General features: G+C 36.6%; 1 protein-coding gene across 7 annotated transcripts; it reads left to right on the top strand.

Annotated features, from left to right (window-relative positions):
- Positions 1 to 6387: 6387 nt before the first annotated feature.
- On the top strand, positions 6388 to 20411 carry LOC109406265 (transient receptor potential channel pyrexia). 7 transcript variants are annotated; one of them, XM_019679344.3, is made up of 3 exons: positions 6388 to 6477; positions 11961 to 12216; positions 16958 to 20411. In XM_019679344.3, exons 2-3 carry the CDS (start codon positions 12107 to 12109, stop codon positions 19836 to 19838), a joined length of 2991 nt encoding a protein of 996 aa, XP_019534889.2. In that variant the 5' UTR covers positions 6388 to 6477; positions 11961 to 12106; the 3' UTR covers positions 19839 to 20411. The 7 variants fall into 7 exon arrangements, with proteins under 7 accessions (XP_019534889.2, XP_019534882.2, XP_029733052.1 ...); XM_019679337.3 differs by having other exon boundaries at positions 6394 to 6644; XM_029877192.2 differs by having other exon boundaries at positions 6394 to 6641.
- The last annotated feature ends 880 nt before the right edge of the window (positions 20412 to 21291 follow it).

Raw genomic sequence — 21291 nt, forward strand, 5'->3', positions numbered from 1 at the left:
GACTGGTCAAAAACAAATGCAAGATAACAAGTGAATATAATAAAAAAAATAATTTATTGAAATACTCTACGTAAGATATCTCAGTAATCAAATGTCGAATCGAAATAAAATTTCAGGGCCTTATACAAGCATATTGTAGCTTTCATTTGGTGCTTAGAGAACCCAAATCGGTTGACAGACGGCTGAGATATTTATTATGGTACCCTTGGTCAAAAATCTCAAAAAGTTAACCTGTATTACTCCCAAGTACTCTTTGAAAGATATCTCGGTAACCAAATGTCCAATCCTAATGAAAATGTATAGGGTTCTACTAGAATGTTGTAGCTTTTATTTGGTGCCAGGATAACCGAAATCGGTTGACAGACGGCTAAGATATTTATTATGATACTTTTGGTCAAAAATCTCAAAAGGTTTAGTTGTATAAATTCGAAGTACTCTTCGAAAGATATCTCTGTAACCAAATGTCCAATCGAAATAAAATTTCTGGGCGATCTACTAGGATGCTGTAGCTTTCATTTGGTGCCAAGAGAACCCAAATCGATTGACAAACGGTCGAAATATTTATTATGATACACTTGGTCAAAAATCTTAAAAAGTTTAGAAGTATGACTCATAAGTACTCTTCGAGAGATATCTCGGTAACCAAACGTCCAATCGAAAAAAAATTCAATAGCGTTCTACTAGGATGTAGTAGCTTTCATTTGCTTCCAAGAGAACTCAAATCGGTTGACAGACGGCTGAGAAACGTGCGTGACTTTTTTTTGTAACGCACATACACACACACACACATACACACATACACACATACACACACACACATACAGACATTTGCTCAGTTCGTCGAGCTGAGTTCATTGGTATATGAGACTCGGCCCTCCGGGCCTCGGATCGAAAGTCGGTTTTTCGAGCGATATTTATACCCTTCTTATGGGTGTAAGAAGGGTAAAAAGGCTTTTCCTACATACATTCCGTGATATTTTTGCTACTGTTTATTAAGCTCAAATATTACAAAGAGATAGTAACTTTTATACATTTGATGCAATTGCATTTTCATGCAGAGCTCCTTGAGAAACCAAATTTGATAAAAAAAAGGCTTTTCCTACATACATTCCGTGATATTTTTGCTACTGTTTATTAAGCTCAAATATTACAAAGAGATAGTAACTTTTATACATTTGATGCAATTGCATTTTCATGCAGAGCTCCTTGAGAAACCAAATTTGATCATAAAAAAAAGGCTTTTCCTACATACATTCCGTGATATTTTTGCTACTGTTTATTAAGCTCAAATATTACAAAGAGATAGTAGCTTTTATGTATTTGATGCAATTGCATTTTCATGTAGAGCTCCTTGAGAAACCAAATTTGATCATAAAAAAAGGCTTTTCCTACATACATTCCGTGATATTTTTGCTACTGTTTATTAAGCTCAAATATTACAAAGAGATAGTAGCTTTTATGTATTTGATGCAATTGCATTTTCATGTAGAGCTAACTTGGGAAACCAGATTTGGTCATAAAATAGGCTTTTCCTACATACATTCCGTGATATTTTTGCTACTGTTTATTAAGCTCAAATATTACAAAGAGATAGTAGCTTTTATGTATTTGATGCAATTGCATTTTCATGTAGAGCTAACTTGGGAAACCAGATTTGGTCATAAAAAAGGCTTTTCCTACATACATTCCGTGATATTTTTGCTACTGTTTATTGAGCTCAAATATTACAAAGAGATAGTAGCTTTTATATATTTGATGCAATTGCATTCTCATGCAGAGCTCCTTGAGAAACCAAATTTGATCATAAAAAAAGGCTTTTCCTACATACATTCCGTGATATTTTTGCTACTGTTTATTAAGCTCAAATATTACAAAGAGATAGTAACTTTTATACATTTGATGCAATTGCATTTTCATGCAGAGCTCCTTGAGAAACCAAATTTGATCATAAAATAAAAAAAGGCTTTTCCTACATACATTCCGTGATATTTTTGCTACTGTTTATTAAGCTCAAATATTACAAAGAGATAGTAACTTTTATACATTTGATGCAATTGCATTTTCATGCAGAGCTCCTTGAGAAACCAAATTTGATCATAAAAAAAGGCTTTTCCTACATACATTCCGTGATATTTTTGCTACTGTTTATTAAGCTCAAATATTACAAAGAGATAGTAGCTTTTATGTATTTGATGCAATTGCATTTTCATGCAGAGCTCCTTGAGAAACCAAATTTGATCATAAAAAAAGGCTTTTCCTACATACATTCCGTGATATTTTTGCTACTGTTTATTAAGCTCAAATATTACAAAGAGATAGTAACTTTTATACATTTGATGCAATTGCATTTTCATGCAGAGCTCCTTGAGAAACCAAATTTGATCATAAAAAAAGGCTTTTCCTACATACATTCCGTGATATTTTTGCTACTGTTTATTAAGCTCAAATATTACAAAGAGATAGTAGCTTTTATGTATTTGATGCAATTGCATTTTCATGCAGAGCTCCTTGAGAAACCAAATTTGATCATAAAAAAAGGCTTTTCCTACATACATTCCGTGATATTTTTGCTACTGTTTATTAAGCTCAAATATTACAAAGAGATAGTAGCTTTTATATATTTGATGCAATTGCATTTTCATGCAGAGCTCCTTGAGAAACCAAATTTGATCATAAAAAAAAGGCTTTTCCTACATACATTCCGTGATATTTTTGCTACTGTTTATTAAGCTCAAATATTACAAAGAGATAGTAGCTTTTATGTATTTGTTGCAATTGCATTTTCATGCAGAGCTCCTTGAGAAACCAAATATGATCATAAAAAATCTGTTGACAAACGTCTGAGAAATGTATTATGATACATTTTATCAAAAATCTCTCAAAAGCGTAAATTTCATTACTCCTTAGTACTCGTGGAAAGATATCTCGGAAACAAAATGTCCAAACGGCATAAAATTTAATAGCATACTACTTGGATGCTGTAGCTTTCATTTGATGCTGAGAGAACTCAAATCGATTGCACACGGCTGATTCATTTATTATGAAGCATTTTGTCAAAGACCTCTTAAAAAGTTAAGTTGTATTACTCCAAAGTACTCCCCGAAAGATATCTCGGTTACAAAATGTCCAATCGGAATGAAATTCAAAAGCGTTCTTCTAGGGTGCAGTAGCTTTCGTTTCGAGCCTTAAGAACCCGATTCGGTTGATAGACGGCTGAGAAATTTATGGTGATACACTTTGTCAAAAACATCTAAAATAATTAAGTTGTACTACTCCCTAGCACTCTTTGAAAGATATCGCGGTAACCGAACGTCCAATCAAAAAAAAATTCAATAGCGTTCTACTAGGATGTAGTAGCTTTCGTTTGGGGCCTTATGAACCCAAATCGGTTGATAGACGGCTGAGAAATTTATGGTGATACACTTTGTCAAAAATATCTAAAATAATTAAGTTGTACTACTCCCTAGCACTCTTTGAAAGATATCTCGGTAACCGAACGTCCAATCAAAATAAAATTCAATAGCGTTCTACTAGGATGTAGTAGCTTTCATTTGCTTCCAAGAGAACTCAAATCGGTCAACAGATGGCTGAGAACCGTGAGTGACATTTTTTTGTAACATACATACACACACACATACACACACACACACATACACACACACACACACATACACACACACGCACATACAGACATTTGCTCAATTCGTCGAGCTGAGTTGATTGGTATATGTGACTCGGCCCTGCGGGCCTCGGATCGAAAGTCGGTTTTCCAAGCGGTATTTATACCCTTCTTATGGGTGTAAGAAGGGTAAAAATACCGATTTTCAAATGGTGATATTTTCTGTTTTATTGCATGGAGGTCCCATTTAATCCAGTGAGATGCAATTCAATAATTGCTTTAGATACTTTGTTCCTAGTGATGATTTATATGACTTTAAATCAGAATCGTTGAAATTGCCGATAGAAATTCATAAGATTTATTTTTATAATTTTCAATATATGTAAGTTTTGTGATATACAAAGAAAATGTATGTTGTTTTTCAAGACTGAGATTACCTCTGGTTGTGGAGCACCACGGAGAATGTTTTTGTTAGGAGGGAGGTGTCGGTTAGCTGAAAATAAAATCAGAGCTCCATGACATTATGCGCAATGAAATAAAAATTGGGCTAATCAAACATGTTATAGTTGGTGTTTTTGTTGATTTTTTATTAATCGTAATCATTAGTCATTAATCGTTTATTGTGATTAAACATATTAGGGGTACTCACTAAACAGATTAAATTGCTGCGTAAGCCATGATTTTCTGCTTATTTGAAATGTTTCATGATATTGCGAATGAAATAATCAAAGATTGCCTTGGTGATCGCGACGTTTAATCAGTTTAATTAGTTTACGCTGTTAAGTGAATCCCCCTATTATTATTCTTCAATACTCGGTTTCAATAAGCCATAGCTAGCTTTTCGTGAATCATCCAATTTTAAATAATTGCAATTTACCATCTCGAGTAATTGAAATTCAAAAGTACCTAACACCACTTATCCCGTGTCGTCATGCCTAACACACGCTAGACCCATTTTATCTATCTTTTGCGGGATATTTTTTCAAATATATTATATTACAATCATAAAGATTATGGTCATTATAGCGCAACAGATAAAATCTGCGTCAATGTGCCACAGAAGAAGAAAAAAAGATACATACAGAAATTATTGTACTGCCTCTGCGACATTTTTGGTGCATTCAAAACAACCTACTCTTGCACATAGGTATAAAATGATCATTACATCGAGATTCTCAATATATGCCGAGATCGTGCACTTTTTACCTCTGCACATACATACGTGTGCTTTGCGGTAATAATGGCTCATACATGTACTGTGCAGATTGACTCACATTGTCGGCTAAATTAAATTGATAGTTTCCAACAAATTTTTCTCTTTTATTAGAATCTTAATCCATTGTGTCGTCAAACTGAAATGTTGTCTCTTTATGTTAGGATGATCAGTGTATTGTACGTTTAACGCTTGGATGTGGTCTCTGAATTTTGCCCGCGCGCCAATGTAGGTATGTGCCTTCTTTTCCCATGGTGGTCAATCGGACGAACGGTAAATTTGAGTTTAGCTGCTGATCCTACCGTAACATGACGTGCCTTTCGCACGTTTACGCAAATTGTCGAGAAGATAAGAGGGAGTTTATAAAGGCATCACGTTTCTTAAGCATGATCGTTTGCGAATGTTTTGATATTTTTTTTTCTGAAAATATAAACGATGGTTATTTGTCGTACACAAGTACTTGTATAATTCTAAACCGTAGAATAACTCTAACTATTATATTGTGTATAGCTGGACTTTGTTGGTTTTCGGCTTACAGTCTTATAAATTGCGTTGATTAGTTGGTTTCGGTTCGGCTATTGGACCATCCTCAGGGCTCAATAAACAAATCAACAAGTTAAAAGTTGAAACTTTGTTAGGTTTGAGAGTGTCACTCCGTCTAGTACACGTCTGGGTCATTCGGTTAGGTTATTTTGGGGATTCCATCAGTTTCGTCACCTCGGTAGGAACCACTTGTTGAAGTCATTCGCTTCTTGTGCTAACTGGCAGTATAGTGGTAAAGTCTGTAGGTTCTACAATTAGAATCGCTTGGAACATCCTTTCCTACATACATTCCTAGATCTTCAGACAAATGCATCAAAAAGGATTTAGTTATGCTCCTAGGCTTTTCTTAACTTCCCTGGGCATAGCATATCTTTGTACTTGCCTCACAATATAAAAATTCATGCAATGGCAGGCAAACGAAGCTACTCAATTAATAAATAATTGTAAAAGTGTAAAAAAAAACACTTAGTTTAAAAACGCAGCCCAAATTCCAGTGGGAACGTAAAATCCCAAAGAAGAAGAAGAAAGCAGGATGTTTTATATAACCCGTCATGTACATTTAAATAGAGTCGACATATTGAAACAGTGAACTTAAGGCTCAAGCATTCGTCATCATTTTTCCGAAATCGAAAAGCAGTTTTTTCGCTGTAAATCAAATTAATGATTATGAAAATGTATTCACTGAATCCCTATGCTCATAAGGAATACAGTGAATATAGTTTCGCTGCAAAAACTTTAGTTTTGAACGAGAAAACTGCTTTTCAAAATTTGATGATGACGATTATTTCAATGACGAATTGTTCCACGTTAAAAGAGTTCTGACTGTAAGCTGATTTCCTTCGCCGCTTCATTCAGAGAATACCCAAATGACCCAGCTGAATGAAACCGCACCTGCTAACGGTGGCTATGCTTGTATGGCTTCCCCACACATCCGTCTCTGGCAAACGTGTGCGCACCGCAAGATTGTTATGGTTTCAAAAATTGAGTCTGCTCGCTCAGAGACGTTTAGTTTATCTGCGTTACTCGAGCCGTTAATATGTTGAACCGCGTGCCGCGCGTCAAATTTGTCTCCGCTCAAGTGCATACTTACTCAGCTTCCTAAGTAAACTGCGCTATCATTAGTGGTGTTCGGATCTGGCGGTGAACTGTTCTTTTGTCCGGTTGACGTCTTTCAAGCATAATTAGCAAGCATGTATCACTGCAATCGAGTCTGGTGATAAGAAACAACTGATTTCCGAAATACTTTTGAACAGCGCATACAGATTGGTGGTTGTGATTTTTGAAGATATACGTGGATTTAAACGTGATTTCTTTATTGCTTCATTTACGCGTGGATATTCAATTTAGTAGAATGTAGCTGGCTGTTTGGTTCAATTAACTTTTCAAGTCGCTGCTTTTGTTGTGGAGCGGAGATGCAGATGCAGGAATCCGGTCGACTATCCAGTTTATGAACCATTTTGCGTTTTGACATCATCTGATGAAGTTCAAGTTTATTGCAGAGTTGAAACGGTTTCTACCCGGCGAAGAGTTCGTGATTGCTTATGAATGTTGGACGTTAGATGATTCCGCAGCTGTTGTGAATACTTCTACGAAAGTTGCACATTTATATAGAAAATAGGAGAAATAGTTTTTCGAGAATCTCACTTGCTCTAACCGTTGCCTTTTTTTGATTGAAAATTGATCTATAGCGATCAACAGTCGGTTGATACATATAAGATTTAAAAAATATATAATTTTATGTATTGTGAGTCATGCAAAATTCAATAAAATTCGTCAGAATTTGAATTCTATAAAATTAGCAAATATCATTGGTGCCTAAGCTATATGATTATTGTGATATCAAGGCCTACGGCAATTCAAGCTTGTAAATTTTCTGGGCAACTTGGAATTTAGCTTCGTGTCATCATGCAGCCTCATCCTCAACCAAACAATTAAATTTCCAAAGTTTGTTAATAGTGTTTAAATATTTTGTAAAGTTATATCGCATTGAGGAATCCAGTTGCTGATTATAATTACCGTGTGTGCTTAATTTAACATAATGCAAAGTAACATATTTCGCTTTTAGAGCTGAATGGATAGAAACAATGCCTGATTTCCGCGTAACGATATTTGATTTTTTTTCTGTCAATGACCATTGATCAATCCAAGTGCTTGTGTGGCTGTGATTTGTGTTCAAAATCCCCGGGTTAAGAATTTGTAAGAACATTGCAAACAATTTTTGTTCTTCCGTATAGGGATAGGCTTGCATTAGGTTTCGTGAGACTTTTTTTGGACAACTCAATTTTACTTTCGTAAAATTATGTCTGTCACACGAAGATACTCGATTCCTGAGGAAGTAAAGAAAATTTTGAAAATTAAAATTAAAAAAATTGAAATATTTTGTTATAGATATTAGCGTGGGTCATTGTAGTCGTTTTTTAAGATCAAGATTTTTTTTGGATCCATTTCGGGTCCTGAATGATGGTGCAAAATTTGAGCGCGAACAGTTGCCTACGTTTTGAGCATCGCGATTGTATGGCTTTTGTATGGGAAAACTTACTTTTTTTGCATTTTCCTTATAATAGAATAACATTATTCAAAATTTTCAATCGATAATGTAAAAGTTTAGCCTAGGGTGTCCTTAAAAACTTTATCGAAGACCGCAAAGCGATCCGAGTCTTGTGACAAAAGTTATAAGGGGGCATCCATTTAGTACGTCACGGTAAATTCTGCACTTCTCCAACCCCCCTCCCCCCTTCGTACGGGTTTTTGCTATATTAAATGCATTGCTTGTCACATTTTCGAACCCCCCCCCCCTCCCCCCTATGAGCGTGACGTACTTAATGGATGCCCCCTAACATCAATAATAAAAATTGTTGGCCAGAATTGCCATAAGTATATTTTTTCCGTTTGCTTCGGATCGCTTTGCTGTCTTCGGCAAAGTTTTTCGACACATCCTGGGTTATACTTTTACATCATCGGTTATATGGTATAGACATTCTTGAGCAACTTTAAAGAAAAATACAAAAGAGTATGTTTTCCCATGTAAAATCCCATACAAACTTCAACCACGATGCGCAAAATGTTTGCTAGAACATTCATGCTTAAATTTTGCACAGTTGCAACTGTTGTTTTGAACCTCAAATGGCACCAAAAAACTTTGATCCGATAGAATCTGATCAATTTTAAATCTTCCAATACAACGTTGATCCGCCCTAATAGATATTGATTACATTTTATGTTTCGTGTGACATTATCTGAGACATATGTAAACTTCTACTTTTGACTGACACCTGAGGAGCTTAATATACCTTTCAATGAACGCACTTCATCCATTTTACACTGTTTTAGTAATCTGTGCTGAAAAATATTTGGTTTTTGAGGAATAAAGTGATTTCTGATGAGATTGGGAAAATTGCTTAAAAATTGACAGAAAAAAAGATCCACTTAGCAATTAATTCTGAAACTACAAAATTTCGCCAAATTTTCAAATGTTTTGCTTCTTGGTGTGCGCTATTGTGATGTTTTTGACATATGAAATTTATTTTGACATGAGTTTTATCAATTTTAGGGTGATATGGGGCGAATTTATTTTTCATGGTCAGTGTTTTGGGTAAAAATTTCTCTCAACTACAGAAACTATTTGTAAGGAAGAATGAATGCTATTAATCTACAATATAACAATAATTCAGCTTGCAGACATACAGGGATGTACTTTTTTAGACAATTTTTATGAGTGTTGGTCGACTAATGCAAAGAAATGCACATGTTGTGAAGATTTATTAAGGATTATTTGATAACTCAAAACACTTTCACGTTTGTGTATCGCAATGATCACCTCCATATGCTTGTGCTAAAGCTTGCTGGAGGTATATTCTATCATATACACATTGATAATTACAAATTTTCGATGTATTACAAGTGGTACACATGGTGCTCACTTGTAATGTTAAAGATTTTTTTTGGATTCCATCCTATTTTTTTTTCTTAAAAAGAATGAAAGGAGAATTCACTTAAGGACAGACTTGTTAGAATCCCAAAATGGCCGCCTCAATGGCCGACTTTGGTACCTACTCACGATTTCGAGGGCACAAATCTCTTCGTAAACAAAACCATCGCATCTGATATTCTTATTTTAAGCTTATTACAAGTGAGCAGGAACAGAATAATAAAATGCACTGTTGTTTTAAGCTTGCTTCTTGAGATTTGTGCGTCTGAAGTTCTGATGCACTGTTGAAGCGGGATTTCAAGACGTTTGTCCTTAACAGCGCAAGCCGCTGATGATTTATTATTCTGATTAAACGTCGCGATCACCAAGGCAATCTTGTATTATTTTATTGGCAATTTCATGAAACATTTCAATAATCAGATAATCATGGCTTACGCAGTTATTTTAACTGTTTAGTGATTCCCCTAAAATGCCCATAACTGCATATAAACATTTGCATATTTTGCTGGTATTGAGTTAATATCGGGGATCATCATCAAATCACAAGTACTGTCGACTAACTGAATAAAAATTTCAAGTTTGCTCTAGGATTTATGAAAAAAGTCATATTGTCTCATTGACCAATGTACCCGCATAACAGTCACACTAAAATAGACTGGCTTTATCAATCTTACTCAGGTCCGGTTTATTTCCTGACAATTCGTCTGGCGTATAAGAAGTGCTGTAGAAAATTTTATTGCTAAACGATTGAATACAAATTTGTGAGAAATTTTTAAGATTCATTCATTCCCATAATATCAAGAGTTGCATCTAATCTAAAAATTTTCTCCACTGCCTTCTTTCGTCGAATGTTAATCTTATGCGGTTACGGGCAGTAAATATCTCTGAAACCATCAGAGATAGCAATTTGTTTTTTTTTTCGGCAATGTTGTTCAGAATTAAGGCTCAAGCATCCGTCATCATTTTTCCGAAATAGAAAAGCAGTTTTTTCACTATAAATCAAAACAATAACCACGAACATGTATTCACTGTATTCTATTTCTCATGTGGAACACAGTGAATCCATTTTCGTAGCAAAAATGTTTGATTTGAACGAAAAAACTGCTTTCAAATGTTTGATGATGACGATGATTTCAATGACGAATGGTTCAACGTTAAGTGAATATCAATCCAATAGGATGCACTTAAATACAGGTCGGACTCGATTATCCGGAGTCAGGTTCGGTTGCTTCTCAAACATATATCTGGGAAACGGAATGCTCTATAAAGCTGAAATTTTGACATGTTGTCAAGCCAACTTTGATTTGTGATCAGTCAAAATTTCAGCTTCTTACAGGATTCCGTTTGCGAGATATTATTTAGGGAAGCGCCAGAACCCGACTCCGGATAATCGAGTCCGACCTGTAATTGCTTCTATGATGTGAGAGCGTAATTTCTCAAAAGTGTTTGCTTCATGATATGCCCATACAAATCAGCGCAAACTTCAAAACTATTTTTTTCCTTTTTTCACTAATACATAAATATTAGCGGGAGTATCTTATTTTGGTATTTATATACATTGGTTTTTGGGTGCCGAGGTTCGTTCACAATATCCCAATTTGACTGCCGAAAAAATCGTTACCATAGTAGCATGTAGGGGCAGTTAATCAAGTCCAAGCTCAATCTGAAGTACCTATTATTGGATACAATATTGCATCAGCTGTTCAATCCTTTCCTATATTCGATTTTGCAAGATACATCGCATAGAACCTTGTTTGTGTAAACAGCCGCTTCTTAATTCGGTCTAAAAAATGAAACAAACCCTTGGCGTAGTTTCGCCCAGAGAAAGCCATAAAAATGGTATCTACCGTGGGTCCAGCGGATATTTCAGGGTGATTTTACTTTCACCTGTCGAAAGTGATAGAATGATGTCATCGGTTTTAGCTTGTCGTAGGCCGCGCGGTATACAATACGTACACATTATTCAACAATCGAACTCCATCGATTAAAAGTGGGTTCGTTTCATCAGCAGCATTGATGTTTCAAGCTTCGCACTCATCGGTTAACGTTTATTTGAGGGTGACGGCAAATAATTTTTTTTCGTTCGTTTTGTTTTATCTCGCTGTCCACAGAATTTGCAGCGATTTGAAATGCGCAGTCGCATGGAGATTGCCATGTCCTATTAAAATGTGATCGTTGAACTTCGGATCCCACGCGCAACAGCAGCAGCCAATGTTTGAAATCCGCGTATATCTTCAACTGTGAAATATCCATTGAAGCACTATGTTCGAAAATGAAAAATTTGCAAAATTCTCCAATACATTAAGAAGGTTATAACACTTACATATCTTATCAATGCCAAACTACTGTTTTACGTACAATGCGTACGTAATAAGAACAAGTTGCTAGTAGTACATATGTATCATCAACGCTGCTCCGTAGTTTTCATTACTGTTCATTTTAATTTCAATATCCATAATTCAAAATCATGTCCACATTCAGGTAAAACTACTAGCGGTATTTTAGCATTTGAACTATTGGATTTTGTCGCAATATTTCTCATTTTCTTAACATAGTGCAAAACTTCAACCGGCCACCAAAAAGAGAAGTGCAAATTGTTCACCCATGAACAACGAGATAAAAAAAACACCATACTAACCAGCCCTGATCCTATACAGGTGGAAGAGTGATATAAAATATTAAAATTGTGTGATGTACAAGAAGAAAAAGAAAACTGAATCGAAAAGCATTGCTAGGCAAACGGAACCAATGTATTTAAAAGCGTAGTGCGCTTTGGAAAGCAACAGTGTCTATCGTCTAGATTATGGAAAACTTCGGATACAAGGAGGGATCAACTAAATCCAAGCCGCCCCGGATCGCACGCGCGACAAGCGTGGTTGAGAATGGCATTACACCGTCATCGTTGGCATCGAGGTGGGAACACTTTTTCTATGAGATTTAATGAACACGAGAGAGCTGAGAGATTCGATGATACCTTTTCATTTCTGTCCATTTTCTAGTTCTTGGTACTGCAGATCGTTTCGCAACATTAATTATCCGTCATCAATAAATCTGGATTCAACCAGATTGAATCGGTTAGCGGTTGGTACGAAGTTTTATTTCGATATTTCTCTTTGAATACCTTTGATAGCGGTCGTTTTCGAGCATCCGCTGTTTTTTGTGAGTGACTCAGTATTACCATGAGTCGACATAATTTTCGGGATGTATATTTTAGTAAATTTTAAGCTAAAATGTTTCTGGTCTGGCGCATTGATTGCTGGGGTCAAATGGGGTTAAACGGGTGGCAACTAAAAATTATGAATTTTCGTTCAAAATGTGTGATCTCTCAACAAGTAGCAATCTTAATTTTACTATCTTTCTTAATAGATATTTACACTCAGTAGCAAAAACAAAAGCCGAACCCAATTTCTATCAACTGAAAATTTCAGTTAAAACATTGTTAAAACATGAATATTATTGCGTAGCGGGATGCAACTAAAGTATCCTGCAATTATTGACAATGTTGAAGCTCATTTAATATTTTTCGTTTTATACTTGGAAACCCTAATGAAGTGACCGGTAGTGCTAAGGTGAATCATTAAGAAATCCCATAGCAATTTTGCATACAAATTTTAGAGACACAAATCTGACGAACGACACATCAAATCAAGCCGCACTTGCCTTTGCTCACTTGCAAAAAGAAGTAGTTTTCCCAAATCGAAGGCATTTGTTTACGAATGTTTAATATTAGTGCTCTTGAAGACGTGAGTAGGCATCCAAGTCGGCAATTGTGGCAGCCATATTTGAATTCTCTAATGTTTCTCCTTAATCTGTCAAGGAAAAACACAATGCAATGACTTTGTAAATAGATAGATGATTGTTTTGCATAAGTAAGCATTCCTCAGTGTGTGGATGCTTGGAATTTTTAAGCGACTGCTAAAATCATTCCAATTTAACTACCAATATAATCATCAGAAATATTTCCCTTATCATAGGCTATTTTTCTAGTTTTGCCATTTAGGGATTAGTTGGCGTTAAAGCTGCTGATATTTTATCAAAGATTTTTCCTTCTTTAAATCATTGGCTGTTCTTTCGAGTTACACTGGTATGGTTAACCAAATTCATTACATACCCATTTTTTGGCCAAACGGCATTCGGCCAAATGGCGTTCGGTCAAATGACTCAGAACCATTTCACAGGCGTCGTACTATAATAGTTGCCTACAAGAATAGCAAAAAAAATCTATTAATTGAACGCTTACAGGGCCGGTTCCGAAAACTTGTCATTTGAACATACTCATGCTAACTTCAAGCTCGTGGAGCACTCCTTTAAGAACAATCGATACCGGAATTGGGGAAATTTGTAGAGAGTACTTGTAGGCAGGGTATCAAAAAAAAAATCCTGGAAACTGTTGGGAAATTTTCCCGACTTTTAATTTGTCATTGTCGACAATATACACACATTCATGCAATTCCATAGAAATGCCATTCAATTAAAAACTGTGGAAAAAAGACGGTAGAAATAAAGTGTCTCGAGTATACCAAAGTGGCGAATCCTTGTCGTTTTGACAGGTCTCCTGCTCGATTGGAACTATGGGGATGACAGAAAATCGACTGTTCCAATTTTGACGTTTCTCCTCTTGTTAGGTAGAAACAATGGTACAATGTGAATAGGGCACAATCGGTGTAGTACTAGATTGGTAGTAATGAGCTGAATTTTAGTACTCTGAAAAGCTGAATTCTTCGTTTCTGCAATGAAATGATGCAAAAAATGTGGCTATTATGATTCCTTGCCTAATTAGATGTTGTTTGAGTAAAACCAGTGGCGTCATGGTCGCGATTTTTTCCACAGTCAAGTTCGCAGATTGTGAACAATCCTCGGTACCCAATTACGTAATTTATGTTTAGTCCTATACTGTTAGATCGGTGTAACACGCTGAATATGATTTACACAAAAGACAATTTCACGGAAAAAATACACGGTAATGAATATTATTGGGCACCGGACTGGACACACAATATATAATGGTTTTCTTTGGTACATCGAGGTTTTGAAATTAGTGTATGGTAAAACTTTGTATAACTGTGTTGTTTAAGTTGCAAGAAATGGAGAAAACAACAACACAGTAATGATTAACCTGGGCTTGTTAGGGGAATATCTGTAAGTAAAAAGAAAATCGTGTTAAGTACTGTTCCTTTGAATTCCACTAAGAATTTGCATCCTTTGACAGATACGTATTTCGACCTCAACTGTAAGGTCGTCTTCAGTGTCTTGTACTTGAGTCAAGTACAAGACACTGAAGACGACCTTACAGCACCGACGAACCGACGTGACAGTGGCGATTCAAAACTGCCCCCCCCACCAAATTTAACGGTCGACCAGCGAAGCGAGCGATCGCTTCTGTCAAATCAGCGCAGACGCACCACGCAGAATGAGACGCAAACTCCACTACAGTTGACTTTCCATGTCTTGATGTTCTACCCCTCGATAGGCTCAGTGTAACCAGTTATGGCTATAGTACCTCAAATTCGCCATAGTTGATTTTCAACCTTAAATGATGCAAATCAACAAGAAAAAATCGCTAACAACAGATCACGTTCACAAAAGCTGGTTGCAATCATTCAAACTTCACAATTTGCTCAAATTATGATCTAAATCATTTTCCTTAAATTTTCGGCTTCCTTGCACCCTATTTCGCCATAGTGTACCAGTTATGGCTAAACCCATAAGAAATGCATGTAAATAGTGCGAAGTGGAACCCAGATTAACAAATGTGTCCATAACTGATATAGGGTTCCTATCATTGGAACACGCCGTAGTAAATACTGAAAGTAGTTTTGGCCCCGTTTCTATATTTTTCCTGTAAAGTATGAAAACTAAATAATCAATCATTTGACGTATCGATGACATTCGTCGGTCTCTTCTTATTTTTGTAGAAATAGTTTTTCTTAGGTAGTGCGATAACTGGTACAGGCACCCTATCTCTCCCTATCTCGATGGCTTTATCGGACCTGTTAGTTCGATGCGATTATTTTGTGTCTAGATGTTCTCTCTATATGTCGATATGCTGACTTGCACAGAGTCTCTTTTCCTAGATGCAAAGCATTTTGTAAAGGCGAAGTTACAGCTGTTTGTTGTAGCGTTTTCCTAGAAACGGAGTTTTTTTTATTACTATTACGAATTGCTTCTTAAATTCGATCTCTCCATATCTCGATGGCCTTTTCAATATCAAGACATGAAGAGTCGGATGTAGAAATTTGATTTGAAGAGTAAATTAGAGCTTTCAGTGAAGTTTCGGATTTAACCAGAGAAGACAAAAGTTGGCATACTTTGGTCCAGTTTTTGGAAGAAATTCCTGGATGGAATGCTGGATAATATTTAAATGTTTAAAACAATTAAAATTACCGCGGATTTTGCAAAAAAAAAAAACTTTAAAGAACGCGATAATAATTGAAAGTCAAAATTTAGTGCTGGGCAGAACAAAAGTTGATATTTCGACACCTTTTAGGAGGAAATTTCTGGATATCGGACCACGTTTCCGTGCTATAAAAAATCGAAATATCGTTTTGACACACCTCTAAATCTATAACAATTTGCCTTATTTTTGTACTGAAGACTTGTTTTAGCGCATGGATTAAGAATGGGATGGTTTGGCAAGGAGAACCGTAGAAAAATATTAAATTGAACAGGTGTCTACATGGTTTCCCTGAAATCATACCCAAAAAAAGTCAAAAATATTTCCTCTATGAAAAGACCCTCGACCTACCTGGAAGCGATTCCGTCACAATCAGCATGATCTAGCTGAATATCCGTGCGTTTACCACTTCAGCTATCTGAACCCACAGTTCTAAATATACCCGCTGAGAAATTCTTCATGAATTCTGCTTTCGGCCAGAAGGGACAAAGCGTGCTTCCCAGATTGGTGTTCTATGAGCACTTTCACATTAACACAGAGCATCCTCTACCAATGATTATTTTGCATCTGTATATCGTGGGGCAGGCACGAAAATATTCGATGTCCAAGTAAATCAAAGACATCTCATGATCGTCCATATGGGCCTCTAAAAATATTAGAAATTCTTAGACATTTCTTAGGAATTATACCTACCTGTATTTTTTCACCGAAACCCCATCTAGAAATATTTTATAATTTTACAGATAATTTTCCAAAAAAAACATTGTTATAAAATAATCTATAACACGTTCTTGAAACAATCATTCAAAAACAATCGTTTTCTACAAAAAAAAAAAAAATAACAGACATTTTTCAAAACATGTAAAAAATGCAATCCTAGAAATAATACTTTCTCCCCAGCATTTTTTGCTGGATAAATTTGGTGGATATTTATACCAAAATTTATTAAAATAGCTCATCTCGACAATATCGACTTTTTCGGATATTTCTGATAATAATCTGAATAAATACATACTGGCTTCAAGCTAGTGTTATTTCAGATAAAATTTGCATGTCCACTCGCCTGATGATTTAATTTCAAACCCCCAATTGTTCAATATTTAAAGAAGCAGGTTAGATGATATCAAAGTGTAATATTGCGGTATTCTACATCAATTCGAATCAGACGAAATGTAAAGGTATCTGAAGTCTCTATTGCTCACTCTCTTAAAAAAATATATATATCATACCAATAGTCGCAATTTATATTTCACCAATCAGGTTCAAAACGTTGTCAACAAATGGAAATGTACGTTGGCGTAATGATCCCGAAGCGCTGGCCGGTGGAACCCTTCCGGGTGCTGATTTCGAGTACATGCAAGTTGGGCCGTCACCGCCGGCGGAAAGTGCCCCCAATCTTTATGACAGTTACGAAGAACCGAGTGCAGACGGCGCAACGCAGATCTGTAGCGAAACAATTCGAGTTTCTCTCATGGAGCAACTTCGATCTTCCGGTGGAAAAGCTATTTTGCTGGAAGACATCGAGCATGGCATAACAAACGCGGATAACGTTCGGGAAGTGTATCAGGCAGCCTCCACGGTGGAGAAGAATATAAGCTTCCTGTGGGCGGCTTATCTGAACCGTCTCGATCTACTGGAAGGGTTGATAGACAGTGGAGCGGAGCTTATGTATTTTGATAGTAATGGGTTAACGGCTTTACATTTGAGCACGTTCAGTGGTTGTGTAGATTGTACAAATTTTCTTATCAAGAAGGGCGTTGAGGTAAACGTTCAGCCCAAATGGTTCACTCCATTGCATTGTGCTGCCTTCGGTAACTCTGTAGAGACTGCAAAAATGTTGATCAACAATGGTGCAAGTTTGGACATTCCAACGAACAAACATAACTGTGAAGAATCACTACTTCACTGTGCTGTGCGGTCGAACGCGGTGGATTGCGTGCGGTTGTTTATAGCTGAAGGCATGGATGTAAATTTATTAGATAAAAATGGTAGCAATCCCATACATTTAGCATCTGATTTGGGGCATACACATTGTCTGCAGGCTCTGCTCGAGAGTTCAAACGCCGATCCCAATATGAGAATCCAACTCAGAGATAAGGAAACAACTGCGTTGCATTTGGCTGCTGATGAAGGAAATTTAGAGTGTGTCACATTACTTTTGTCTAAAGGTGCCGATGCGAAGGCTAAAAACCATAGAGGATTTACACCGCTACATTTGGCAGCACGGGCAGCCAGCGCGGAGTGCGTGGAAGCATTACTAAGGATAGGTAACGCAGATCCAAACGCTGAAGATGCTGATCATCGAACTCCCTTGCATGCAGCAGTAGGTAAATCAGATTCGGCATTTGATATTTTAGAAATCCTTATTTCATGGGGTGCCAACGTAAACCACAAAGATGTTTACGGTTTTACAGCACTGCATCTGGCTGCACTGGATGGATTGGCACATTGTGTTGAAATGTTGCTATTTCATGGAGCAGACGTTACGACTAAATCGAAAAAGGGAACATCCGCTTTGAATGTTATTACAAGAAAAACGCCCGCCTCTATGGCAATGATAAATCACAAATTGGATGCTGCCATTACGCTGATTCATTCACAAGACTCCTCTAATCGAGAGATTGAGCTCGAATTGGATTTCAGGAGCATCCTTCAACATTGCCATCCACGTGAAATTAGCTATCTAAATACATTTGTCGACGAAGGGCAGAAGGAAATTTTGCAACACCCACTATGCTCGGCGTTTCTCTATATCAAATGGGGAAAAATAAGGAAGTATTATATTGCTCGTCTGCTGTTTTGTTTCACCTTTGTGTTATTTCTGACACTCTACGTGCTAACTGCTCTGGCACACAATTGCTACAATGGCAGTAAAGACATGATAGAGACTATTCAAGAGCAGGAACTATGTCAGAAACAATCAATTTTAGGTGATATGCTTCGAAATAATCCGTTCGTCATGGAGATGCAGTGGATGGTGCTCGTTGCTATCACCATAGTCGAAATCTGTCGGAAAATATACGGTATCACCGGATATACATCTTTTCGACACTACGTCACACAGGCGGAAAATGCTATTGAATGGTTCATTATTGTCAGCGTTTTTGTTATATCATACATCTATACCAAGCGGACGTACACCTGGCAGAATCACATTGGTGCATTCGCTGTGCTACTCGGGTGGACAAATCTGATGCTGATGATAGGTCAACTGCCAGTGTTTGGGGCATATGTGGCCATGTATCGGAAAGTGCAGGTGGAATTTGCAAAACTCTTTATGGCTTATTCATGCATGCTGATTGGCTTCACAATTAGTTTTTGTGTAATTTTTCCGTCCTCATCGTCGTTTGCCAATCCGTTCATGGGATTCATCACTGTACTAGTGATGATGACAGGAGAACAGGATTTGGATTTGCTGATTAATGATCCCGACGGCAAAGACCCGCCTTTCCTGCTGGAAATTAGCGCCCAGATAACTTTCGTCTTGTTTCTCCTATTTGTAACGGTTATTCTGATGAATCTTTTGATTGGTATTGCTGTTCACGACATTCAGGGTCTTAAAAAGACAGCCGGCTTATCCAAGCTGGTTAGACAAACCAAACTGATTTCGTACATCGAATCGGCACTATTCAACGGCTGGCTACCAAACTGGCTGCGAAGTTTGCTACATTATACCGCTCTAGTATCACCTCAAGCCTATCGGGTAGTCCTCAGCGTGAAACCGTTGAACCCTGGCGAAAAACGTCTCCCCAGAGATATTATGATGGCCGCTTATGAGGTTGCCAAACAACGAAAACACCTTGGAACCACCATATCAAACCGAAATTCGACCGTGACGTTCTTTAACTTTAAAAATAAATTTGAATCATCGACCAGCACAAGTGCAGTGGCGATGGATCGTTCCGCCGATTCCGATTGCGGCTTTGAAACGGCCAGCATCTGTACGCTGACGACAAAAATCGATGAGAATGCTGAAAAAATCGAGCTATTGAAACACGAAATTCGCGATCTGAAGGGAACCTTGCTACAGAACCAGCACGTGCTAGAACAATTGCTAGGCATACTGACAGTGAAACAACAACAGCAGCAACTGCACAGATCCGCAACGGAAAAGAGTATTAAAATTAAAAATCATGAATAGAACGCTCTACGGCTGTGAACTACGCCTGACTTCGCCGTTGCTAGCGACTGATGCAGTGACCGAATGAATGTGTAAATGAAAAGAGATGTTTTAATTACGATAAGATAAAGACAGCACTATTTACCGGGACCCGTGCGGTACGGCCGGGATCGCATTAGGTTGTATGATTGCTCCGACCCAACATTATCAAAATTTAAATGGAGGTCATTTTTAGTATTTTTTTTTCTACGGAAATACATCCGCTGTTCCGAGGTGCTAGATAGATCTGAAATGTATAACATTTTTGGCATGATAGTGTATTGATTTTTGAATTCATTTGCTGTTAGCTTGAGTTAATTATTGAGAAAGAGGAAGAGCATCGAAAACTCATTCAGTGTGATTGGAGTAAAATGAAATCTGGTCATGTACGGTCTTGTGATACAATTAGAAAAATGTTGTAGTTTTTCTTTAATTTAGTAGTAAATATAATTTACTAATTGATTTCTTTAAGAAACAACATAAAACATATGTGCCTTGTTACCAATTTTGATGTATTTTTTTATTTGTATGTAATAAAAGAAACTTTTAATTAAATTGTTGTTTTATTTTTTAGATTTTTTTTTTGTGTGACGTCCTTTCTTCAACTAACACATTTCAACAATTTCGGACTGTAAGAAAAACAGGATACGAAAAAAACGGACCGAAGAACAAACGCTTTGTCCTAAGCGTTGCATGTTGATAACGTCTCGCTCTGTTTTACCTACCAGCGTGTACTTTGTTTTAGTCGCTTTACCCACCAGGCCAACTTTTTCTGCTTTGGGTGCAACACAGATTGAAAGATTTACTTGTTTGCTATTAGTTCTCCCAACAACGTATGCCAATAAATTTAAATGAAAAATATATGTTATTATACCGTCGTGCGGACAATTCTGAATTTGTTTTTTTTTTATTCAAAATATGGTCCAAATCTGTCTTTAGGACTATTATGAAGCAATATATTCCCCTTCAAATGATTGAAATTGTTTTTCAAACAAACTCTTTATTACTTGTGAGGACGCGAAAAAAAATCGAATAAACCAAAAAAATATATGTGACACATTCTACGGGCCCCATATCATCAATATTCATTTTTCAAAGTTGAAATCTGGCATATTCCACATTTTTATAACATTCTACATTACTTTTGTCGTCCAAAAATGTATTCAACATGATATTAATGTAACAATAAATATTTATTGAACGACGGTTAAGATTACCAATAAAATCGTGATTTTAAGGCATTTAGGCACACTATTCATCAAAGCTGCCGTATTTTAAACACTAATGTACTGATTTTTCAAAAGTCTTCCATAATTAACAGATAAATGTATGTCGATTTTTTAGCATACAAATACTTTTAATTGTAATACTTAACAACTCTGAGGTATGGCTGGTCAAAGTATATATATATAGGTTTTTTAAGCGTTGTAACGTC

Source organism: Aedes albopictus, unplaced genomic scaffold (genome assembly GCF_035046485.1).
Source record: "Aedes albopictus strain Foshan unplaced genomic scaffold, AalbF5 HiC_scaffold_484, whole genome shotgun sequence".
NCBI lineage: Eukaryota > Metazoa > Arthropoda > Insecta > Diptera > Culicidae > Aedes > Aedes albopictus.